The 26,395-nt window shown below is 45.4% G+C and overlaps 1 protein-coding gene across 5 annotated transcripts in view; it reads left to right on the forward strand.

Moving 5' to 3' along the window:
• Cdyl (chromodomain Y like) overlaps positions 1 to 26,395 on the forward strand; it is a 226,776-nt gene that overhangs the window by 140,496 nt on the left and 59,885 nt on the right. For 4 of the 5 annotated variants that reach the window (XM_042278348.2, XM_042278350.2, XM_042278352.2 and 1 more), the window contains one exon: positions 16,319 to 16,985. The exons of the other annotated variant lie outside the window; for it this stretch is intronic. In XM_042278348.2, coding sequence (XP_042134282.1) covers positions 16,319 to 16,985 — 667 coding nt within the window. The remainder of the gene's footprint in view (positions 1 to 16,318; positions 16,986 to 26,395) is intronic. 5 annotated transcript variants of the gene reach the window in all.

Raw genomic sequence — 26,395 nt, forward strand, 5'->3', positions numbered from 1 at the left:
CCAACTTTTATTTTCTAGAAGAAAGTCATCCTGGCTTGCACTTAGAACCCTTAGTGTTCTGGGAAACAGTGTTCTTTACAGCTGCCCTGTGAAAGAACTACACTTGATTTAACAAGGAAACAAATTGAACTCAAACCTCTGCAGCTAGTTTAACAAATGTAAAGGCCTGCTGTGGATACCACTGTGAGCTACGTCTGTGATAATAGAGAAAATATCATGATAGCTCTTTAATTTGTTCATCTTTAGTTTGAAACTCCAAAGCTGTTTCCTCACAAATAGCTTAAAGAGATGGCGTTTATTCTCTGGCTTGTGTAGGACAAGGTCTCATCAGTTCACCTGAAAACCCGGCCATTCCTTCCTGGCTGCTCTTCAGCGTGTCTTTTTGCAGGTGGACCATCTCCTGCCCCACTTCCTGGTTAAAAGAGAAAAGCAGTACATGATTTCTTGTTCTTTGGAGCAGAAATGAGGTCCTTTCATGCTCAAACGGAGGAATTGTCAGCGGCCTCACCAGCTGACCAGCAGGCTTCCCGGCCGTTTGCGTTCTGTCCTACCCTTCTCTACCCCAGCCCCGCTTTGATGTGCTTTGTTCCTGTTGCAAGATGGTGTTTCCTGTGAGGCTGAGTGATGTCAAGTTTCTCCAAGTAAGCCGTTGTTTTCCACAAACATATCAGAAGCAATCAAGAAAATAAACCACTTTTCTCAGATTTTTGTAGATCTGTAAAGCAGGTATTCAGGGCAGAAACTGACCTTAGTGCTTTCTGCCTCTTGTGGAATTCCATACAGTTTGCCAAGGCACAAGCAGGGACAGCTTGCTTGTGGATTCCTGAAAAGAAAAGACAGGGTCCAGTGAAAAGATTTGAAAATGACAGTGGCTAAGAAGATATCATTGTGGATTTTTTTTTTTTTTTTAAAGATTCTCAAATTGAAATATACTGAAACCCAAACCAATGTAATCTGGACCCAAATGCTATTAGTACAAAGCATAGAATATCAAAGCTGAGCTAGAAGATGTTGCTTGACAGCCCAGGAGAAAGGACCAGCAGTGGCACTGAGTGTGAGTCTCAGCAGCAATCTGAAGCACGAAGCTTCTGGACACCTTCCTAATGGAAGAGTTGGTTAGCTGAGAGCTGATGGGACCCAGGTAAAATAGACACCTCCACACAAGCACTGGGATGCATACTGAAAACCGGATCATCAAAGGATATTTGAGAGAGAGAAAGAAGAGAAAAAGAGGAAACCAGAGCCAGAAAGATGTGAGATACAAAGGATGATTGGTAAGCCAAGAAAGAGGCGGCAGCAATGTTTGAACAGCCAATATTAATGTTGATGAAATAAAATTTAAGTGAGAAGTTTTATAGCACCAGGAAGAATCACAAGAATAATCTTTTATTTGGATAGGAGGAAGTACATTTGGATGTAATTAACAGACAAGCATTATCTTCGTTACTTTTCTGTTGCTTGCTGATGAAAGGGTTTTTGTGGCTCAGTCTCAGGATGCAGTCCATTGTGGCGGGAATGTCAAGATATCGGGAACTGGAAGCAACTGTTCACATCGAACCCATAATTAGGAAACGGAGCAGTGAATGCTTGTACTCAGTTCACTTTCTCTTTTTCATACAGTCAAGGATCCTAGCCCAGGGAATGATGCCACCCACAGTGGGCAGATCTTTCCACCTCACTGAAGCTAATCAAGATAATCAGCCACAGACATATCCACAGGCCCACTTCCTAGATGGTTCTCAATCTCTCCTTGACAATTGAGATTGTCACACGCATACTAGATGATTTAAGGACAACCACTTAAAAGCGTGCAAATTGTGAAAAGGGAGAAAGAAATATACAAAACAAGAGTACATAGAATGAGACCATCAAAATAAATGCAGATAATTTAATCACAATAATTAATGCCACAGTATCAGATACATGAAATAGAATTTTAAAGGCGAGAAGACAAAAGGTTGTTCATTGTTTAGTGGGCGTGAGCACATTTCTCCGTGAAGATGAGGTTATTTTAACCTTGTCTGCCTCTGGCAGCATGGCTTCAAAATACAGAAAGCCTAGTTGACAGAAGTTCAGTTCTAGAGTTGGTGGGAAATGTTCGAAGACTTCTTAAGTATTTAGAAGATTGCTCAGCGAGAAATTACAAAATTAGACAGTTGGCACAACCACATTCTGAGCAGGGGGATGTAGAGAGCTCTACCTTGAGTAAGTAGATTTTCAAGAAAATTTCCCCCTCCTCTCCTTCTCTTCTCTCCTTTTTTCTTTCTTTCTTTTTTCTCTTTCTTAGATGGGGTCTGGCTGACCTTGAACTCAGAGAAACACCTGCCTCTTCCTCCTAAGTGCTGGAATTAAAGGTGTGTGGCACCATGCCTGACAAGTACGTTCTTAATTTGTCCTTGTACTAGCCACAAAGCAGCAGACACCAAGAAAGACGGAATTCCTACTAAGTTCTCTGATTGTTAGTTCCTAGATTGGAACTGAATGTTTAATTGAGCGTTCTGGAAATTTGAACTCATTATCTGTGAGCTGTTGAGGAACTCACAAGGGAATTAAGAGAACACCTAGAACTGAGTCACTGTTAGCCTTGTGTTTGAATTACAAACTAGAGGAAGAGCATCAGGAAAGTCAAAGAAAAAAAAAAGCGTGCCAAAAATAAGAACAGAAACTAGTAATAGAAAATGAAAGCATGGATCCAGTTGAGAAGATACGAACTAAAACTTGCCCCTTTAAGAAAGAAGTGGAGGGCGAGAGGGTTGGGCTACACGTTGGGAAGGAGAAGGAGTTCGTGTCTGTCTCCATCAAGGTGAACATTGCAGTGCTTGCCCAGACTGACTGAAGAGGAAGGAGAGCATCGTGGAGCCAGTTCACGGACACGACCTCCATGCCTGCACACCCACACGCCACACGCCTCCAGGCCCACAGAGTTCACTGGTGTCTTCTCATTCCAAAGAGCGAATCACCCAGATTTCACCTTTTCTCTTCCATTTTCAGACTAATACAAAATTTGTATCACAAATAGAACAGTAAATGTACTCACACCCACACAGTCATCTCATGCTAACAGTCACATACGTTGTCATTTTGTATCTCATCTGTGATCTCACAGCTTTTCTTGGTGGTTTAGTTTGTTGTTTGGCGTGTGTTTTAAAGCAAAATCTGTTAGTTCTTCAGATGGTTTTTAGCTTGCAGTAGAGCTGTGTTTTGACTAACCTATTTATTGTAACTTGAAAATACCCTAAAGTTGAGCAGCTACCACCGCGGGTACCACCCACTGACTCTGCAAAGGCGCTGTAGAGAGCCACCTTCCTGCTTGTTTTCTTGCTGGCTTGGAGGCTGTCACTCACCAACGACAGAACAAAGTCTGATGACGACAGCTGAAGGCTGGTTGTGCCAGATCCACAAGTTTAAAGAGAACAAGAAGAGAGACGCAATAGGGGCTACAGAGAAGGAATGAGTGGCAGCGGAGACCCAGGAGAGTGGCATCCGCCAAACCAAGTGGCTTCAAGAGGGGACAGTCAGAAATGCCAGGCCATATTAGAACCGGGAGGGCAGGACTTCGGGTATATGGAGAAGTACGTTGGGAAGTCCTTTGTACTGGGTTTTGGGGGGAGAATATGAAACAGCATTGCTGAAATCAGCCATTACAGGGCTCTGTCAAGTCGGGTAGACGATGATAGATTAAGGAATGTGTATTCATAAAAACTGACTGTACTTGGGAAAGAACGGTGGAAATGAGCAGTAACTGACCGGAAGAGCATGCACAAGTACAAGGGGAGATGTGGGAATGGAGTCTGCCCGAGTGAGCCCCCAGAGCGGACCTTTGCGCCCATTGGGTCGGCCTCGTGAGACTGATGCTAGAGAAGGCTCTGGCTTCCCTGCCAGTGTCTGAAACTCTGTGCAGAAGTTGTGGAGATTTTGACTTCCTCCAGTGTGGTCATTCTGCCTCCTTAGTGGCCTCGTTTGCCATTAGTCGTAAATGTGTGTGCAGTGTCCGCTTGTGTTTTGTGGACTGTACACAACAGCCTTGCTGCATTTCACACAGGAGTGAGTTTTAGTTATTCCTCTGGTGGTGTGTTCATTGCTGTTAGCAGAAGATTGGGTTTTTAAACACACTAACAGCTTATAATTGATGAGAACATTTTTAATTAAACCCAATGGATGAGATCTACAAATGTTTCTTCTGTGAAGAGGCTGCCTTGTGCCTGGTATATTCTGTACTTGGTTTAGTTTAGGTGTGCTTAAGGATTTGTATTATATTCTTTGCTGTTTTTTTTTAATTGCTGTAAATTACAAAATGTGAAATACTTGGCTAAAGAACCTTAGAGGAGATTTATTGGAGCTCACAGTTTAACAGAACACAGTCAGTCAGGACAAGGAGGCAGAGTGGGGAGCTACTTCCTGCTGTGGCAGAGGGAGCCTGCTCAGAGCCCTGCCGATCAGGAAGGAGGGCTTGGGTATAAGCCTTAAAGCTGACTCCCTCAGGCTCACCAAACACAGGAGCCTGTCCGTGACTTTTATGTCCACGTCATTACAGGGCTGGATGTTTTGCTCATGGAACATGAGGTTTAAAAGTGAGTATTTTAGCAAGAGTTTAACAAATTTAAGACAAGTTCAGATAAACTGTAGTTTCTAACTTTTCAGTGGTCTTATGAAAATAGAACTAAACAAAATTCCCAGCCTCAGAATTCCTATTTGTCTATTTTTAGCACCCCCACAGTTCATCTTTGTCTCTATCCATTTACTAACGCCAGGCTGTACAGCACAGTACCAGTCATTCAGTTTCACAACAGGAATTTCTTTATATGACTTCTCCAAGCTTCCCATTTAGCATGTTTGGTTTGTGTGGCCTGTGAGAAATAGCAAATGCATTATTCTGTTCTGAGGCATCTGAAGAGGAATACAGTTGTGAGATGAGTTTGCATAGTTGTTCTTACAGTTGCGGTGGGTGCTGTGTGGAGAAGTTCTGTTTCACCCCGTGTGCACAATACACACATACAGATTTGATTCAGTTCGGGCTCTGTCGAGTATGTGGGCAGCAAACACGTTCATTTGTACCACTCTGCATGTATTCAGAACAAAAGCCCCCGGAAAAGGAGCTTATTGGCAACTTCTTTTCAGCAACGTTGACTTTAAATTTTGTAAAATTCATTTTGATTTGGGTAGACCTCTTAAGAAAAAGTGACTAGGGCTGGCAGGATGGCTCAGTGGGTATACTCATTGGCTGCCAACTATGACAGCCTGAGTTTGAGTTTGATTTTTAAAATGGGTTGATAATAATAAAACAGGTGTCAGAACGTTAGCAAGAAAGATCTACTTAATCTTTTTATTCATAGAGAATTCTTGATCTTTTTGAGGTGGAGAGAGTTACAGTGTATAGTGTCGTCATGTCCTCTCTTGCGTGTTCTGTGTATCATTTTATTGCTGTCCATCTATCTAGTGCTTGCATGGCAGGGGAGAAGTATGACTAGGCAGCACTGTGATGTGCAGTGCTGATAACTTAAGCTATAACCTTTCTCCTTGTCTTTGTTGTGAAAGCTACCTTAATATTCAACGCTTTGGAAAATACGGCTAGGAAACCCCTGCCTTAATTCTGCCAGTCTGCTTTAAGAACAGACTGGGTGGGTACCACTAGTACAGAACCCTGTTATCAGGAAGTAACAGATGAGGTGCATTGTGTGGTGCTTGTAAGAGCCTGGGGCGAGATGCTTGAGTGGGAACAGACGGGATGCAGTCACCGCAGCACAGCCATGTAGAGTTCCTCTCTCACCTGCTCCCTCACTCTCCTGCTCTCTCACCTGTCTGAACCTATGCGCATATGGGTGTCTCCAGTTACTGCTTAGATTCCTTAGCTGAGTCTCCCGAACAAGAAGGCTGCTTTAAAGCCTTTCATGCTCCCAGTAAGATTGCAACGCTCTGTAAAATCTGCAACTCAGGCAGCCTCCACAGTCAAAGATGTTCCCTCACACCCTGGTAGGCCTTACACTGGGTGAGATTAAATGGTATCCATGCTTACTGGTGGTTTGTTTTCTTTTATGAATTGCTTAGAACTTGTCCCACACTCAGTTTGTAGCGTTGGCCCTATTGATGTGGAAGATAAAATCACATAGGATGAATTTTCTTCTTATGCACAGCACCTCTGTCTGATTCTGCGGTGACTCCTTTTTTGTTTATGAGCACACGTGTTTAGTGTCGGCCTTGGGATCGGTAGGCTCTGCTTCTCCAGCACTTAGGCCTTCGGAACTGTTATGCTGGCTTCCTCACGGGAAGCCATGTTGCACAGCTGTGGGCTGCTGTGCACCCAGCGGCCGCTTTAACTTCTGTTGGCCAGAAGCTCTTCTCCGGCCAAGAACCATGTAGGCGATCCTCTGTTGTGCAGTGGACTATATGAGATACAGTTGAAAACATAGGTCCTAGATGTCTAGGATCTTAACAGATGTAGGTACCTGTATAACTCCCCTCTGCTAGACACGGGGACCGTTTCCACCCACAGAACTCACTTCTGTCCCTTTCATTGCCCCGCCACACACCAGCTTTGTCCATTTTCTTGGTTCATATCAATGCTGTCATGTAGCATTTCACTGCTGAACAGACAGGTTTTAGTTTCAGTCTTGAGTCAGTAGTAGTCCTGTGCTCTTAACAAACACCCACAATACATCAGCTTACTGGGAAGAAAGATTGGTTTTGGTTAAGGGTTTCAGAGATTTAAGCCCATGTTGCTGGACTCCATTGCCTTTGAACCTGCAGTGGAGGCAGGAGCAGGTAACGGAGGGTCACCTCATCGCGTCCTAGAAGCAGAGATAAGAACAGGCTGGGGTTCTCAGTGTCCCCTCCAAGGACATAACTCTCAATGACTGAACTTACTCCTACCAGCTGGAGTTGACCTTGTACAGCTGCTACTGCTACCTCCCACTAGCAGGCCATTAAGCCTGTAAAACATGTTTAGCGGCATGATTGTTAAGCCCAGTGCGACTTTTGAGTTTAGAAGCAGCTTTGAGCACAGTGAAACCTTTTGATCTTAACCAGATGCTGATTGGGGGCGGGGGGGGGGGCAGGGAGGGGGGGGTGCGTCCTGCCAAATGATACCTTTACAGTTTCTTTATAAAGACAGAACTAACTTTGTCTTGTTTAACACTTTGCTAGAAAAGACAGTGCATTTCATTGACATTTCTCAGAGGGGGTCTGGTGGTGTAATACTGTGTTTGTATCAGGGTTCTTGTCCCCCACCCCCCTTCAAACATTGTAACATAATCCCTGTGGCAGTAGTGTTGTTAGTCAGTATTGGAGGTCATGGTGGCCCTACCAGGTGACTTGTGACTTCATAAAATGCCCCAGAGTTTGCCAGGACCTTCTACTCTGAGATCACACAAACATTCCCATCTGGGAGGATTGCTCCCCATTGGACACTTCAGTCTGCTTGCACCTTGACTGTGAGCAGTTAAGTTCTATTGTTCATAAATAGTGCAAGCAGCCCCAACAGGTAAACGCAGGTTGGTATTGAGCTCGGTGTTTTACAACTGTTCCCCCACCCTGTACTTGTGAGACTTTTAAATTTTGATGAAGAATCTGTTTTCTTCTTCCTTTCATGACTACGCTTTTTGTGACTCAAGAGACCTTCATCTCTTCCCACACCATAAGGATGGTTTCTTGTGTTTGGTCTAAATGCTTCTTGTTTTAGATTTTATTACTGGCCTACAATGTATTTTTGACTAACTTGATAACGAGGTTTGTGGCTCCATTTTATTTTATTTTTTTAGCAAGTGGATATATCCAATATTCTGGTATCTTTTTATTTTGTGGTTATAGGGTCTCATGTAGCCCAGGCTGGCCTTGGAGGAACAAAACATATAACTGAAGATAAACTTCTTACTCTCTTGCCTCTTTCTCCTGGGTTCTGGGATTACAGGCCAGCTTTATGTGGTGGCTGAGGATCAAATCCAGGGTTCCGTGCATGCTAGCAAGCACTCTACCAACTAAGCTTTGTTCCAGGTCTCCCAGTCCCATTTATCAAGAAAGTTTGATCAAGTGGGTTACGAAGGCCTTTATAATCAGCAGAATCAGTGTGTATCTGCGTGGATGGGTGTTTTTCTAGATATTCCCTTACATTTCACTGACCGTGGCTGTTACCCCACACTCCCTTGGCGCAGGATAACTATTGTTACCCAACCACCTGTCTATCTGATATTGCTGTATCTTTACTCCAAATCTCCCAGGTGTTGTGATCCTCAGACCTGCCCTTCCCTCTTTGGAGTAGCCAGTTTGGAATGAAGGGCTGACTCAGATGGAAAGAGTGTAGGGAAGCCTCGGGCTCAGTGGGAAGTGCCACACTGAAGACCTGGGTAGCTGGCCCTAGTAGCATCCTGCCTTTATGTGACAAAGTGGCACACCTAAACAGAGCTGCTAGTGTGTGAGTGTGTGTGTGTGTGTGTGTGTGTGTGTGTGTGTGTGTGTGTGTGTGTGTGTGTTAGATTTAGAAATAGAGATATGTAGATATAAAAAGATATAGATATAAATTTCATATGTATGTGGAATTTATTGGAATGAATTACAGGCAGCCGTCCAAATAATCCAACAATGACTAGCTATAGCTTTGAATAGAAAGCCCAAGAATCTAGTAGTTGCTCACGAGGCTGGATGTCTCAGCGCTCTTCTGTATATACTGGAATCCAATGCCAGTGAAGGAATGGATGTGCTCGCAAGCCGAAGGCAAGCAGGCAAAGACGTTCCTTCTTCCATGCCCTTATATAGGTATTCAGCAGATGTAGCCCAGATCGAAGGTGTGTCTGCCCATCTCGAGGTCTGGATTAAAGGCCTGTGTCTTCCTGCCTCAAGATCCAGATCACAAGTGTGGCCTCCATTTCTGGATTGCAGTTCATTCCACATATAGTCAAGTTTATAACCAAGACTAGCCAGCACAGCCATCGAATACAAATGGAACATTGGCTCTTCTGCTCTTGGGCAAAAGTCAAGGATCCTCACAGTTCTCTCCTGTGAATCTTGTTACATTTGAGCTAGTCTCTACAGTTGGCCATCTTTTGTTCTGCTGCTTAGAAAACCACAGATGGCAGTGTAAAGTCACATGTCTTTCAGCTTGTAGAGTTGTTGGGGTCACTCATGGATGTCCCAGGTCAGGACCAAGCTGCTCTGGGCCTCAGTGCTGCAGAGACTGGCAGAAGGACCAAGTGGCTCCACTTGTGCCCCACTACACAGAACTAACCATGACACCTGGAAATGCCCTCCATTTACAACTAGCATTTAGTCACCCCAGAGAAAGGATGGTGCCACCTGGCTAGTCCGGTGGACAGCCAGAGAAGTGGACTGTTGCCAGACAGGCCCTCCAAAAAAGGGACGAGCTTCCATGATTTGAGCCAAACCACTTACCTTAACATAAGCAGTGCAGAAGCACTGTTGGGGGCAGTCCCCGCGGGTCCTAGTGACACAGCGCCTCCAGAGCCAGTGTGCACGCTTGGGGCTGCATCTCCTGTGTGCAGAAGGCCAGGCGTTAGCTCATCCCCCTCTCAGAGGTGTGATGACTTTCATCTTAGGGTTGAGACTAGAGCCTCAGCTGCTCACAGAGATGTTATCAGAAGACCATGCAGCCTTCGTGACACAGTGGAAATCTCTCCAAAATGAAATTCCATTGATAATTGGATCACCTCTGGAGGGATCGTTGACATGGCTGTGCATTAGCTTCCTATGGGCCTTTACCCTGCATGAGCCCTGGTCATGGTCACAGAGTGGCAGGATCTTCATCCTGTACTCCTTTTGAAATGACCTTGTCCCTGGAAGATACTCTGTCAACCTTGACATGCTGGCCAGGGGTTTATGACAAAACACTTCGTATTTCCTCATTCGGGGCACAACAGGGTCCTTGCTAACATCACTACAGCAGCCAGAAATAAAGTCAGCTGAGTGAATGCATCCCGTTTCCCTGCTACTTGACCGCTTTATGCGGCCTGTCAGACACAATTAAGAGACGTGGTTTTGGGGTGGATTCTACTTTTCATTTGGCTTTTTCCAGTCTGAAGAAACCCCTCAATGTTTCTTGTAGAGAAGATCCCATTAACAGAATTGGTCTTTATCTGGAAATTGGTAGCACAGTCTCGTGTTCACAACAAGAAGTTCAGACAGTTGTTTGGAGGAGAGAGTAGAGATGTTCCATACAGGGCTTGGAAAGGGACCTGCAGCCTCCTTCCCCCTTTATCAACAGACTATAGCAAGGCGGTACATTGTTGAAAGTCATAGATGTGCATTCAGACAGCCCGCAGCTGAGGGCCAGCATTCTGTCTGGCTGTATACTAGCAAGGCAACCCATTGTGGTATCTGGTAGAGTGGTTTCTGAAGTTCTGTTCTAGTTCACCACCACCCCACACACACTCCCATCCTCTTCCCAGACGCTGACATGCGTCGGCCTCTCCCCTGCCCATTATAGAACTTTCCATTTCTGGATTCATAAATGTATACAATAAGTATATACTCATGTGTAATTGTCATTACGTCTATAGCACACAGAAGTATAGTATGTTTCAGTTGATGTGCCCACAAATAGAGCAGTGTAATGCGTAAAGCCCACAGTGACACCCCCAAACAACAAAACATGGCAGGGAAAGTGACATCACCGCTAACAGACAGAGGACCCGATTAGGGTTTAAATAGAAGATGTGTTGTCCACCCTCTGGAAAGACTTGACGATTTAAGACCAGTACCTTGAATGTGCTGTACCGCTTGGTTCTGCTGTCCATTATTCCTGATGAGAAGTCAGTTGGGAGTCTTACTGGAATTCTCTCCTCAGGAGTCATTTCTTTGCCTTTGTTTGCAGAATTGTTGCTTGCATGTATCTGGATTCTTCCCACTTGTAATTTGTTACATTTTCTGCTTGCGCTTGCTACTCATAAAGAAACTTGACTGGGGAGGTAGGCAGCTCAGTTAAACAAGGCACTTGCTACACAAGGGTGAGGCCTTGAGTTTGAACCTGCAGAACTCACATATATCTGGGTGTGGTAGACACACCCACAATCCCAGTGCCCTTACAGTGAGATGGGAGTTGGAGGCGGGACAGCCTCCGGGCTTGTGGGCCACCAGTGATGGTGTTTTGAAAAGCTGTCTCTTCCTGCTCTCTGCTACGCTGTGGTTCTCGGACCCTGAGTTAAGTTCTCACTAGAATACCTCTGTGGGTCTCTACAAATCCTTAAGGGCTCAGTCATTTTCCCCCACTGGTTCATCGTCTCTGCTGACCAAGGTGTCTTCTGACTTAGCCTTTTGCTCTTTTATTCAAGGGCACTTTTGCTAGGGGGTCTTACAGATCGACTCTCCTGGGACAAAGACTTCTGAACCACTACTTAGGTGTAACCTCTGATCTTTGCAGCTCATTCCACTTGACCTTTCACTCCTTCTCATCAGGAAATTTACATCTTTGCCTTTTTTCCCCAGAGACTTCAAGACAAAACAGCTCTGCTACTTTAGAGGGGTGATGTCTACTGTGCCCTTTGCTCTTTAGGCATTTTCAGATCCGGGTCCTGAGATGGCAGCTCTTTGCTTCAGGGTTATGTAAGTGTATGACCTGTGTGGCTCCACAGAGAGGATATCTTTCAAACTTAGCCTGCCCAGCACCATACATGTCACCCATGTACCTTTATTTTGCTGATTCTCACAGTATTCTTTCTCTGTAATGAGCCATAGCCATTGTGGAGTCATTCGTTGACTGTGGTTTCAGGGGTCCTGGGACACATCTTTACTCAGAAACTTGCCTGGGGTTTGAAGGCGTTAATGAGTTGGTTTGGTCCTCATGCTTCTGTGATGGGTCCTGTCTGCCACCTACCTAGATCTCTGTTTTACTTTCAACCCAGGTTTGTCCGCTGTCTGCTCTGAGTCCTCCCAGCTAAAGCAGGACCTCATCACTCCCTCTGCTTTCTCTTGGGGTTTCCTTACAGTGTCTTCAGGTAGTTATGTTTAAATTCTTCCTCATTTCAGCTGTGGAACGCTCTATTTTTGTAATATAGATGCTCAGCTTCTGATGGGATTACCTCTCGATAAACCGGTTAGAAGTTGAAAATGTCAAAAAAATGTGGATCACATGGTACCCAAGGAGCACTTGGCAGCTCCTTACCCCATAGTCAGTCAGCTGTTTCCTGTGGTGGCTGCCGCTGCAGCTGTGCAGTGTAGCAGGGTCCAGCTGTGTTCCCAGGAGCCTCGAAGGTCAGGATTCCAAGTTTGAAGTACAGTTTCTACGGAATCTACATTGCTTTCATGCCAGGATAAAGCCAGAAAGTGTGTCAGGCTGTTACATAAAAACTACCTTTTCATTGTTCTTCACAGTAATGACAGCTTTTTTTCAGTGGCTGGTATGTCGTCTTCATCTTGTGCCTCTTACGGGTTACCAAAGTTCTTTAAGTAGGGTTTTCATATGCTGTTCTCTCCACTCGGCATTGTTAGTGGCTTCATGCTGGTCCAAGGAACCTCTCGTGCTCCTGGGCAAACCTGCTTCCACAGGGATGGTGTGGGCAGTGATCTGATGTGCCAGAGTTCTGCCGTCCCGGCTTTCCAACTGGCAGTGGCGTTTGGCTTGCCTTGGGCTGGTTTTTCTTAAAGTGCAGCGGTAACTGAGTTAGTCTTCTTTGGTTGCATCCCTCCTGAGCCTTTCTGCCATGTGTTCCATTCTGTCTTCTGCAGTCCTGAGCACCTTGGTACACATCACTGGACCTGGGGACCCCAGACTGTGATTCAAAAGAGATGCTTGGGTGTTCAGCTGCTCCTTGGCAATTAATTTCATAGCTTTGCAAGTCATCAGAGGGGGTCTGTAATATTACAGAAGGTTGGAGTTCACTTGTCTCAATATTTTGGCTTTTAGATTGAGTTTTAGAAGAAAATCCTAACTCAGTGAACTTCAGTTGACTTACTGTATAGACAAATAAAGGCATAAGGTTTGAATTTCATGTTTAAATTTTTCATTCATTTCATGTGTGACTCTGGGTAACAGTTAAAGATAGTGATTTGGGTGGGATTTCCATGCCTTCTTCCTTCACTGAGTCATGGCTTTAATAATGTAAGAGCTTCTCTGGGCCTGCCTACATGTTAGCTCCTTCCACAGAGAATGATTTTGTATGAGATTCTTGGCGTTGACCTTGTGTCACTGGAGCTGTGCCTTTATACATACCATGAGAAAGGCACGTCTTAAGAGATTGTGGAAATAGTTATCTGGGGTGTAGACGCTCAGAAAGAGTCTGAGGTTTGAATGAAGAGAGGGGAGTTTTTGTGCTCATCTGTGACAGTTTTCTTCCTCACCTCTGTGAAAGGACTGGGGAAGTCATTTTAGGTTTACTCTTCCAACACTGTTGAATGTAAGTGATGCCTGTTTGCAGATTAATTAATGTTGGCTGCTCAGATCCATGGTCAACCCATAGTAGTTTGCTGTGTTGTGGGAGCCCGTTCTCGGGTTCCTCGTGGCTTTACCCAGCAGGTCCGCATAGAGGATGATTAGGACCACGGGCCTGAGTGCAGGTGTCTGAGATGGTCTGCACTTGGCTGTGCTGGGGGAGGAGGTCTTTTGCTCCACCCCCTTGGCGTCTCTATAAAAACCCTGGGGCAGAGACAGTCGGGGCCTGCTGGAAAAGGTTCCAGGCCTTCTCGAGGCTATCCTTTATTTTCTATCTGTTTATCTCCCCGATATTCTCCACAATAAATCCTATCTAATATTTCCTGCTGCTCACACTCAAGAAAACTCTGGGAAGCTGTGGGGGTGGTGGGTAAACGCCCCACACCGTGTCAAAGGAGACAATGTCCGCCAGTGGGGCCAAGAACGCACTCAGATCCCCGGTTGTGTGGTTTGTATTTGGTACCTTGTGTGCAGTCTGTAAAGAGTCTCCTGTATCTCCACCTCTCCAGCTCCAGGGCTTATTGTTCCCAGTCACTATGTTGTGTCAACTTACATGCTAAATCCTTCATAGGGTTTAGTTGCAAGTCTGCACCTGAGTGCCTGTTTGCTCCCCACAGTCTAAGGGGCTAGCAACTACAGATCATGGTGGACTCAAACAATGGGCCTTATATTTTAAATAGCCTAGTAAATAAAATGGTTATTTAATAGCCCAAGAAACTACAAGATCCTCCACTTACAGCTTTTTTGATGTCACTGATTTTGATTCTGCCCCCTTGCCTCAGAGTTGAGTGATTGGAAGAACATGTGGGCCTGAAGAGTTAAATTGGTGTTCTTTAGCAGTGCCCATAAGGCTTAGTAGCATCTTCCTTTGGCAGCTCTGAAGAGTCCAGTCCTGAGCATTTGGGAAGCCCACATGTGTACCCAGTTAACTGCCGAGGCTGGTTCCTGTACTGCATCTCCTTTGGCAAAGAAGAGGGCAGGGTCCTGGGGGCCCAGAGGAAAAAGCCAGCATTCAGAATAAAGGAGAGAAAAAGCATTCTGTGTCCCCACATCCTCACCTCAGCTTTAAGTGAGGAAAAGAGGGTGTTCTGGTTGAGTGCACACTTACTGGGGTAGAAATGGATTTAGGGGAACAAAACCAGCATAAAACATAGTTTCCCTTTAAGACATAATCTCTTTCCCATGCACATTTAAAACTTTTTAACTACAGCTGCCATGAAATTGATTTTTGTGAAATTTTCCAGAAATGCCCCTTTTACATCCATTGAAAGGCTTGCATCTGTGTGCATAACTATTCCCAAGCAAAGGAGCATGGCAGTGCCTTTGCAGGCCTCTCCTGTGTTAACCTGCTCTGCAGATCAGCTCACACCTTCCCGACAGCAATTCACTCAGGCGCGCTGTTAGTTGTGAAATCTGCCTCCCATGGAGACTAGTCTTTCTGTTCTTAACCCTCCTCACATAGAAGCAATAAGGAATGTTTAAATTGAGGCTGTTCTACAGTTAAGGGCTTTAATTGTGTCTGTATCTTAAGTAAATATGTTGGAGAATTTGTCTTTCTTTTTTTAAGAATAAGGAATATCTTAAGATAAAGATTGGGTGTCTCCACTTGCACAGCCAGCCTGCACTCATTTGGAGTATTACAGAACTTGGCATGCATGCACTGGGTCTTTCTTCTAACCTGTAACTTTGAAAGAAACAAACTGATGTTTTGAGAATTGGTGGGCTTAGACCTTTGTGGCCTTAATTAAAGAGCTGTTAGATGATATGAGCTTCTGCCTGCCAGACATGACACAAAAACCACACCTGACCACTGTGCGACAGTCTGGTGGCTTTTATATTAAGTGTGGGTATCACAACAGATTATGGGTATTTCTGCAATAATGTGGGCATTAATGTCAAATATTTTCCTTCATCTGAATTATAAGTCTGCCTTGTACACTTAGAGTGCCAAAGTAATAGAATACATCACAATAACAGATACATACAAAGCCAGGGGTGTACGTAAATTTAATACGCAACATACCAGTCATCACTAGCTCAGCATCACCTTCTTTTAAAGCTGTTAGCATAAAAAATAAAACCAAGATTGGAGGGACAGTCACCTGACTGTTCCGGAGCATTTCATTAAGGGGACTGGCCCTGGTATCAGTGAGCACTTCAAAGTCACGTTTACCAGGTCAGCTGTGCACCACAGAAAGCCCTTGCTGTTCATGGCTTACTGCTTGCTGCAGCCACCTAAGGATGGCCTTCGCTGACTGCAGATGCGCGTACTGCCCCAGCTGTGAGGAGTAGATCCCGCTCAGGTGGTGGGGCCGAGGGTCAAATTTAAAAGCCCCTTTGAATCATAAACTAACTACCTCATGCACAGCTGTGGATATCTTTTTGTTTTTATAGCTACAAGTGTATTTCCAGTTTATACTTAAAGTGGAAGATATAGTTCTGAAATTAGCAATATTTCTTGTGGTTAAAACACAACTGGTGTTTTAAGACAGGGTTCTTCTGTACAGCCCTGGCTGGCCTTGAAATGGCAACAATCCTGCATTAGCCCCGATCTTTGGAAGGCTGTATCAGTTCGGTTTTAGTTTGTTGTACGTATGGATTTTTTTTTAATAAAAACAATTTAACTGATATTAACATCATAAAACAACTCACATGTTAATGGGGTGCCACATAACATTTTGATTTCTGTATATTCATACATTTTGAGTATGAAATATAAGCATGTAGTTTGAGCTCATGGCAAGGACATTACCACTCTATTGCCTGCCCCTCCCTTTTTTCTTCCCCCTGATTGGGGCAGGAAAGAAAAGATCAACTTTATGGCCTATGGTAGTGGTGATTGTAATAGTCATGGTCATGGTCATGGTGATGATAATGAATGTTTCCTTGTTAAACTTATAGCTTTCTCAAGTAATGAGGTTTGTTTTTTAACCTTTCTCTCATACATAGGTGGAAAGGATTGTTGACAAAAGGAAAAACAAGAAAGGAAAGACAGAGTATCTGGTGCGTTGGAAAGGCTATGACAGCGAGGATGATACGTGGGAGCCGGAGCAGCACCTGGTGAACTGTGAGGAATACATCCATGACTTCAACCGGCGCCACAGCGAGAGGCAGAAGGAGGGTAGCCTGGCCCGCGCCAACAGAGCCTCCCCCAGCAACGCTCGGAAGCAGATCTCCAGGTCCACTCACAGCAACCTCCCCAAGACCACCCCCAAAGCACTTGTGGTAGGCAGAGATCATGAGTCCAAAAACAGCCAGCTGTTGGCTACCAGCCAGAAGTTCAGGAAAAACACAGCCCCATCTCTTGCAAACCGCAAGAACATGGACCTCGCCAAGTCAGGGATCAAGATTCTCGTGCCTAAGAGCCCTGTAAAGGGCAGGACCTCGGTGGACGGCTTTCAGGGGGAGAGCCCTGAGAAGCTGGACCCTGTGGAGCAGGGTCCCGAGGACACCATAGCACCAGAGGTGACTGCAGAGAAGCCCATTGGAGCTTTGCTGGGCCCTGGTGCAGAACGAGCCAGGATGGGGAGCAGGCCCCGAATACATCCACTAGTGCCTCAGGTTTCTGGCCCCGTGACTGCTGCCATGGCCACGGGCTTAGCTGTTAATGGAAAAGGTGAGTGTCTAGGTGGGCTGTGGTGAGCTTTGCTCATGTGCCGAGCAACGACTCTAGAGGACATATGTCCTTCTCTAGAAAGGTTCTTCTCACATCCTCCTCTGGGGAGAGAGCCACACAGCTATCTCCCAGGCCTTTGGGAGCTTCTTTCTTTCCTCAAAGCCTTTGGCATGCGTCTCCCATCCACACTGGCTTGCCCTTTACCGCCCACAGCTGGGTCATCACTTCTCACTGCTCTACTGGGTCTCTCCCTAAACAGTCTATGATTGTTTTGATTTGTTTTTTATAGCAAGTTTATGAAGCCAGCAGCCTTCCTATGTCTCTCACACACACTTTCATTAAGAATCTACCTGTGGTTTCTCATGTGGCCCACATAGATTCAGAGACCATACTCTTTGTTTGCCCATGTGAATCACCAGAAATGTTTCCACCAGTGAGGGTGTCTTCAGGAGTTTGCTCCGTGGATGTGGGCTGGTCAGCTCCTGGTGCATCTTGTTTGGGAGTCGGAGCTCACTCGGCACAGTGCCAATCTGTTACCATCTCTGTGCTTCCTCTCATCTGACCTGCCCATTTCCAAAGGTAGCCTTCCAGGGGCTCCTTCTGTGGTGATGCTGTGTTAACAGTTTGTGCTACATCCTTCCCCTAGCTAACCCACACCTTACTGGCTGCCTGGTTTTCAGGGTTACTCATCCAGACCCCATTGGCCGCTCTGGTCTTTTAAGTCTTGAGCCTGTCTTCTTCTTGCCACAGCTTCCTCAGAATTGACTCTCTGTGAGGGACTGCTGACGAAGCCCAGAGCCTCAGGCTGACCGTGTAGGCGCTGTAGTATTGAGGCACAGTCCCAGCTTCACCACAGCTTTCCACAGCTCTCCTGCTTCTTGCCTTTTGACACCTCCCATCCATTTCGCATATTTGGACAGGATGATACCTTTGGACCAAGCTAGTGAGTCTTCTCACTTAAGTAGCAAGAACACTTCTGAATGTTCCTGGGCCACTGCCCCAACCTGTGCAAGCATCATGATAGCGTACCCTGGCCTGTCTTTCTCATCTGCCTCCTGAGCTCCAGCTGGATTGCAGGCTTCACCTCCTGGGCCCCTTCTCGCTGTGTGTGCACCCCACTCCATTTTCGTAGACTAATACGGCACACAGTGGTGTGGGGGTTGTTGGGGAAGCTACTTAGCTCCGCAGGTGAGAATCACAGGAGCATTACTGTCAATCCTGTCATGGTGTGCGCAGCAAGTTTTCCTCTTGGCCTTGGCCCTTGTGTGGTCCCTGAGCAGGCTAGTAAATAAAATCTGGTGTCTCCCCAGCATTTTCCAGATACATACTAGAGCCAAGGTCCTGCTCTGCTGGCTGCAAGTCAGCGTCACATGAGATGAGCGCTCACTTATGAGTATGATGACATTCCGTAGCCAGGAGGATCATAGACATTCAGAGCTGGAGGAGACTATTAAGTACCTGCTTGTGAGCTCTGTTTCCCCATGTAGGGAATTCAAATCCAGAGAAAGTGAAAGTTCAGAGAAAGAGATAGACACAGAGGGATCAAAACAGATGTTTCAGTTCATCTCCTGTGTTCTCCCCATAGTGCCTGTACTAGTCAAGGGGCATCTGTTCTGGGCTGATGACTTGAGGCCAGGCACTGTGCTGAGCTCTGGGCACAGACAAGGACTAGAACAGTGGTGGGCAAAGCGACACAGCCTGTGAAGTAGTAGACCCCACTCACCACCTGTGTTTTATGGCATGTCAGCGAAGAATGGACTTCACTTTTCCTGATGACTTAGAAACCAAGAGGACTACTGATGTGAAACTACAGCAGAGCACCATTGTGTGTCTGTGTGAAGAGTCTGACCAGAACACCGCTGTGTTCATCTATGTATGGACTATATCCATGGTTGTCTCTGCTACAGGGACAAAGCTGAGTCCTGTTAGGGCCCATGTGGCTTAAAGTTTACTAGTCCCTGCAACAGGAAGTCATCCTTTTTTTTAGGCCTTTGCTTTTAACTTTGGAGTAGAACGCAAAGGCTTCAGGAGACCTGTGACGCTCTTGTCCTTCTGGAAAGTTTGTCTGTGTATTGTTAGTGGGAGGGAACCTGATGATATTCAAACCTTGGACTCAGCAAGGCTGAGAACGCCAGTGAGCTACTCTAAACCAAGAAGGCCAGCTTTGGTAGGTTCCCATGCTGTCTTTCTCTTGCTCCCTCATGTGACCCAACATGGACTGGGCCCCTCTTACGTTTCCACGATCTGCAAAATCCCGCCCTCAGCCAAAAGCCTCTAGTCCTTGTGTAAGGAGGTTACTGGCTCCAGTTTCAGGATTTGTGGCTTCCCACTCTTAAAAAGTTCTCATACTGGCTGCAAAGGTTATGTGAGCCTGAGATCTTCAGCTTTTGATCTTGCTGTGGAGCTTAGTGGGTTGGTGTGAGAGTAACATCCTGAGACTTATTTCTCAGCCCCTGTTCCTTCACAGTCCATGCTCCCCTTTCTGCTTGTTGGTCAGGTAGAGTGCTGTGCTGGAATACTGGTGAGAACAGTGTCCAGTGAGGGGGCAAATAAAAGCCACTTGGGAGTGTTTTTAGGACAGTGGGGACCAATCTCTTCTTTCAGCCTATGTCGAATCTAGACTTGCAGATTAGTAAAATGAGTACCTCCCTGCCTAGGGCCTCCGCCCCATTGGCAAGTCCTTTCTGAACAAGTGAGATGGCAAAGCAGCTAGACAAGACTCAGGTGTACCAGTACCCCTTCCTTCTGAGGCTGAGAGATGGTTTTCCTGTCCACTACAGTAGCATGGAGGCCAGTGGGGACAGGGGCAAGACTTGTCAGAGACGTGTCTGCCCTGGGGCTGGTTCTTAAGAAAAGCTTTTGGGTGGGCTGCAGTAGACCACATGCTCACAGAAGGTGGGCGCTTGGGGGCCTTTCTGGCCCAGGAGAGACTAGGACAAGTCTTCCCGAGAGCCAAGCATTCCCTCTCCTCAGTGATGAGCCATGAGGCCGAAGCTCTGCTCAACTGTTGGTCCACGTGCATAGATCTTTTAAGCAGTTGTTTGTTTTTACTTTGCAGATTAATTTTAGAGCTGTGTAAGAAAACGGATTTGTTTTTCTAAAACTAATTGAAGCAGATACTGGTTGAGTCATTGGGAAATGAACCATCTTTCTGTTCAAAACATTAATCATATGTTCAAGAGATGTATTTACCACTGAAAACAGCTTAGAGTGTCTGAATCAGAATGAAAGTTTGGGGCCATTAATACACAAATACTTTAATACATACCCATATGCACATTTGGTTTTTAACTATTTTAAAGATGAATGCTTAGAAGGTAGATTTATAGCTTCTCTCATTAATGCAGATAAGGTGTTTTCCTACTCCTCCACTAGGAGGTCAGAGATCATTCCTTGCTCTAATTACCTACTGAATTAATTTTATAAAAGAAATAATTTCTTTTGAAAGCTGTTGTTACAACTTTTTTTCTGTACACAAATTCAAGTAGGAAATTGAGACAATATTGTCAGGAAACTAGCCTCACCCCCACGAGGCCCCCCCCTCCCCTTTTTAGCGCATGGAGCTGGCTATTTTTCAAGTCAAAGCCATCCACTGTCCTGGGAAAGTGACTGAAAGGCCTTAGCTTGCCTGCATTCATCTCCCCAAGGATGTGGACTTGTGGCCTGGTTTGCTTTCCTCTTCTTTTCAGGGAAGTGTTAAGTTTCATGATAACAGCTCCTTTTTAGTCCCATAGGGCTAATGACGCAGGTAAGATGAAGTCGAAAGACCGGCACCCCACTGCTGGACCACGAGGAAATGTGTACTTGCAAAGAAGGGGCAGTGGGCAGGGTATAGTAGAAGGTGCCCATAATCCCAGTCCCCAAGAGGCTGAAGTGGAAGGATTGCTGTGAAATTGAGTCTAGCCTGGGCTACTTAGTAAGTTCAGGGTCATAGAGCACCACAGAGTAAAACCAGGAAAACTGAAGTGAGAGGAGGCACACAAGTGAAAGTGTGCAAACATTTGGTTGATTGGAGAGTGGAGAGGCGACTTCATGAGTGAAAGCGCTTGCTGCTCTTCCAGAGGACCATGGGGTTCCCAGCACCCACATTGGGTGGCTTACAGCTGGGTAATTTCTGTTCCATGGGTTCAGACACCCTTTTCTAGCCTTTGTGGGCACCTGTGTGCACATGGTATACATATAGACAAGCAGGCAAACACACACACACACACACACACACACACACACACACACACACACACACACACACACACAAAAATAGCAATAAGTTGGATTTTTAAGAAAAGCAGCCGGAGAGATGTCTCAGTAATTTGCTTGCTACACGTGTGTGAAGACCCGATACTGTATTCCAGCACCACCTGCCTGAAATGTCAATGCTGGGGAAGCAGAGACAAGAATGAGTGAGTACCAGATTCAGTGGAAGCCTGCCTCATAAAATGAGGTTGAAGACTGGGGAGATGGTTTATTGGTGAAAAGAGTTTTGTAGGTTAAAATGCCTGTCACGCAAGTGTGGGAACCTGAGTTTGAATCCCCAGAACCCACCAGGGATGTTACCAGGGCCCTCTGGGCCAGCTAACCCGGCACATGCAGCAACAGAGAAGGGACGACAGGGAAGGCCAGGACCGGCATCCAAGATTGTCCTCTGACCTCAACACATGCTTGTGCCCGCAACACACATCGTGCAGTGTGTGCAGTGTGCGCGCGTGGTAGGTGTGTGCACCCGGCGGGCATTTATTAGAGCCTCCTGTGCAAACATTTGCAGCAAGTACTTGAACAGCTCCCAAACCTCTTGATAATTGATGCCCTCAAGCAGGGCATGTAATGCTCAGTAGCAGATAGGGTCTTTTGTTCCTTGTGGTGAGTTTAGTGTGCTTTAGAATTCTAATACAAGTTCTAGCCATTCTTGGTTATCCCCAAGAAGTCTTCAAAGTATAATCACTTTGTTTTAAAACTTATAAATATGCAGGTATTTGCCAGTCAATGATATATAGCTAAGACCCTTTGGAAAAGGTGCTTAGATATAGCTCACGGGCAAAGCATTTCCCTAACTTGTGCAAGCCACTGACTGGGCTTGGTCTGTACCATGCGTGCGTGTATACACAGACAAAGAGGATAATTCCATTTGCTACTTGGAGGAGTGAAAGCTAATGAGTGTGAATGTAGGGCTGTTTCTTGACGAGCACACTGTATTTATTGTATCACTATTTCATCTAGTTTGGATTTCTCTACAGTAAGCCAGGAACATATACTAACATATTCCTAGGCTTTGGTTTGCTTATTTTTTTCTTTATATTCTCATTTTCTCACATCTATTTGGACAGGTATATTTAGCCAAGTCTTCCCAAAGCATGTGGTGTAGTTTTATTGAAGTATTAAATAATGCTTTTTGAAATCCCATTTTTTTTCTCTCCTATGTGAGTTAGGCTAACTGAACTAGTTATGTTTCCCTCTTTAGTTGAGCCTCTGAGACAGCTGAACTGAAGGAAAAGGTCTATAGGCCATTTAACTAGTTTTCTGCACATGCCACAGGAACAAGGAAGTAGCCGAAGGAAGAATTAGATGTAAGAACTTACGTACTGTTTGAACAGAGGACGGTAAATTGTGGAGAAGGTGACACATGGAAAAGATGAGCTTCCAGGGGCGGTGGCAGAGGTGTGAGGAGATAGACCCGAGTGCAGAGTGAGGCTGCTGTGATAAGGCTGGTTTGTGCACACTTGCCTCGGTTCCATCTCCAGTGAGACCTGTTGCTTCTCGGTACCCAAAGGGCAGGGCACAGTAGGAATATGCCCTGCATGGACTCGCAGTTGAGGGCAGGGCCATATTCTGATCACTGTCAGGCACTCGTGGAAAGACCTTGCCCAGCACAGATGGCGCACCAGCCCTGCCTGACTGCCGACCCCCTCCACCTGCTCAGGGGAGCGGGTTTTGTGGGAGTGTTTCTCCCTGCTGAGTGTATTCTAGTATCTTCAGGGAGACCCCAGACACTGGGCAGTGCTTTCCTGGTGATCCAACTTTAGTACTCTTGTTGCTAGTCAGAAACTGACCAGATGTGAAGTTAAAAAACGTATATTATATTGGTGTGCATGGGTATTTGCCTGCATTTATGTATGAGTACCATGTGTATGCCTGGTGTGCTCCATGGCTGAAAGAGGAAATTGAATCCCCGGGAAGTGGAATTTACCGATAGTTGTGAGCTGTTATGTGGGTGCTGGGAGTCAAACCTGGGTTCTCTAAAAGAACAGCCAATGCTCTTGACCGCTGAGTCAGGGAACTGTTTACTACAAGCATTATTAACATGTGTCTTAAAGGACTTTTCTGTGTTGCTACTCCAAATATTTCTTCAGAAGTTTTAAACTTTATATAAATTGAATGTCATAGTGATGGAAGTTGCTAGACCAGTGTAGGAAATGCCTTCCACGCTCTTTACCCAGATTGCCTAGGGCACATCTTGCCTTGTTTTGTTCTCCTGCCTTTTCTTACGCCCGTGGTTGTATATAATTATGTACACGTGTGCAGGCACATTTCTTCAGCTGTCTGTGATTTGGCAACTTGCTGTTGTAAACAGTGGGGCCATAATTGATTGAGGAATTTGCTGTTGCCATAATGCTGTCTGAAAAAGCTGTCAGGATTGTGACCGCCTGTTTACCTGTTCTTAAGGAACATTTTAATCCACTTCACAATATTTGCCAGGGGAGGCAGAAAACAGCATCTCACGGTTTGAATTTTAAAATGGGAAAAACTGTGACTATTTGGGTTTTTTTTTTCTTTCCTGTTCTTCACCTTATACTCCTCAACTGTTTTTCGATTGATGGTTAGCAGTTTTGGATGTGGTCGCAGGCACGTGCGCACCCTGCCTCAGGAGTCAGCCATCTCTTCGTCTCTTCCATGTACTTGAGTGGGGTGGGGGGTGGGTGGGAAAGGGCAGGGTACGTATTCAAGTTCACTTCCCTTACCTGTGGTATTTTCTTGATGCTTTATTATTTGCTCTTAGAACATGAGAGCTGAACACCTGTCCTCAGTCCCATTTGAATCTCTGTCTCCCGTTTTTGTCTGCCATCTGCAGCAGTCCTGCGATGGCATTCTGTCTCAGGGTGAGGATGACTGGATCCCCAGCTGTCCTCCCGCATGCTACTCTGTTGCCATTGTGCTGCTTAAAATCCTCCAGCATTGTGCTTCCAGCTCAGACAGTCTGAGTGTGAAAAAGGTGACTTGATTAAAGTGATTCCCCAGAGTTGGTAGGAAAGTAGGGTCTATATTAGAACCTACTTCTGGCTTCCACTCTGTTCTGTCAAGTGAGTGACAGGTAAGTTTTTATAAGCCTAATTTATGCTTTGAGCAGATATTATATTAGTCAAGACTTCTGTCTTTTTTCCTTGCCTGTCTCAAATAAGTGTAAATACTCAAAGCAAGCCATGAAGATGTAATGTGTTGGCCATGTAGTCAGATCCGCCACAGCTGGACACAGGGCCAGAAGAGTTACCAGACCTTAGCTGTCCTCTCTGGGCTCTGTTTGCCGCATTCAGACAAGCCCTGACCTCCCACGAGGAAGGAACCACCAGGGTACAGTGGTTGGTGCCCTGACCTCACAGTGGATAGACATTTCTTCCCCCCATGGCTCCAAGGGGACAACTGACTTCTCCTAAATTGTCTGACCTAGCAGGGGGCCAGAGTGGTTCCCAAGGGAATTTGGAGCTAGAAACAGGGCAAACCTGAACTGTAGCAGTGAATAGTCTTGACATAATTAAAATCACCAAGTGCATTTTGGTGGGGGTCAGCTCCCACATTTATTTACCCCAGGGACTCTTGAGGAGTGAGGTCTTCAATAAGGACCCAAATAAGAGATTTAGATAGAAATATAAAGGAGAGAGACAGTGAGAAACATATAATAGCCTCGGGAGGGCCTGGGTCAAAAAGGGCTTTTAAAGGAATGCCAAGGAGTGGAACAAAAGATCTCCCGCCAGCACAGCCAAGTGCAGACCATCCCAAACACCTGGTAACCATGCACATGGTCAAGCCATCCCCTAATGTGGCCCTGCTGTGTAAAGCAAGCTCAGATCTCACTAGGAAGCTTTTGTGGGCTCCCACAGCATTTATATACAGTATTTTGCAACGGACAAGATTATCATGAGGTTAAAAATTAATCATTTGAGTAATGCTTTCAAGTTATGTTATATTTCAGTGTTTGGCCAGCTGACTCACACAGCCTAGTCCTCCCAATATAGCTGGACTCTGCTCCTGGTAGACCATGCTCTGTCCATTCGTTCACTATTTGGATCCATATTGACTGTTCTTGCCCCATCTGTGGAGGATATACTCTGCTTTTACTCCCTTCCTATGTATAATCTTATATACACTGGCCTTATTCATAAATAAGGGATTTAAATATAGTGTCAGTGATCCCTGGAAAGAAGATGCTAGAGAGTAAGTGTTGTTGTAGGTATTTAACTCTTTGGTGAGGGCCCGCCATCCAGTTCCCAATTAAATCACACAGAGTCTTATTCTTACTTGTGAATGCCCAGCCTTATCTTGGCTTAGTTTCTAGCCAGCTTTCCTTAACTAACTTATCCCATCCATCTACCTTTTGCCTCTGGACTTCTCCCATTCTCTTACTTCTGTATCTTACTTCGTGGCTTGCTGTGTGTGGCTGGGGGGCTGGCCCCTGGAGTCCTCCTCCTCCTCCTGGCTGCTAGATCCTTCTCCTTTCCCCCAGATTTCTCCCTCTATATCTTCTCTCTGCCTGCCAGCCCCACCTCTCCTTTCTCCTGCCTTGCTATTGGCCAGTTCTCTATTAGACCATCAGGTGTTTCACACAGACACAGTGACTCAGCTTCCCAGAGTTAAACAAATGCAACATAAAAGTATCACACCTTAAAATAATATTCTACTATGTTTCCCTCTTTTTGTCTAAACAAAATGAAAAGGTTTTAACTTAAACATAGCAAGACTGTATACAATAACAATTATCAAGTAAGGATTACATTCACAATTTTCTGTCCATTTGTAGTTAGCATATTCAGAGAATATAATGCAATATCTATCCTATCTTAGTGAATCTAAAATTTTACATCTAATTTACTTTCTATTATAATTAAGAAGAATTGCAACTATAACTATTTAGTCTTTAACTTCATCAAAGACCCAGAAGGATGTAATATTACCTAACAACAGAGACATTTGGATGGATGCCTGAACAGTCACCCAAAGTTCCTCTGCAATGTTGGGGCATCCATCTTTAGCCTACAGGCCTAGAGTTTCTGGCAAACTTTTCTATGAAGCAGAAATTTTGAACTGTCCTGCCTTGTTGTGGCATTAGTCACTTTCCTCTGTGCCCTGAAGAATGTCTGGCAGACTCTTTGGCAGAGTAGGACTATCCTTCCTTATTTTGGCATAGTTCAACAGTTCTTTTTCCT

This window comes from Peromyscus maniculatus, chromosome 5 (genome assembly GCF_049852395.1).
Source record: "Peromyscus maniculatus bairdii isolate BWxNUB_F1_BW_parent chromosome 5, HU_Pman_BW_mat_3.1, whole genome shotgun sequence".
NCBI lineage: Eukaryota > Metazoa > Chordata > Mammalia > Rodentia > Cricetidae > Peromyscus > Peromyscus maniculatus.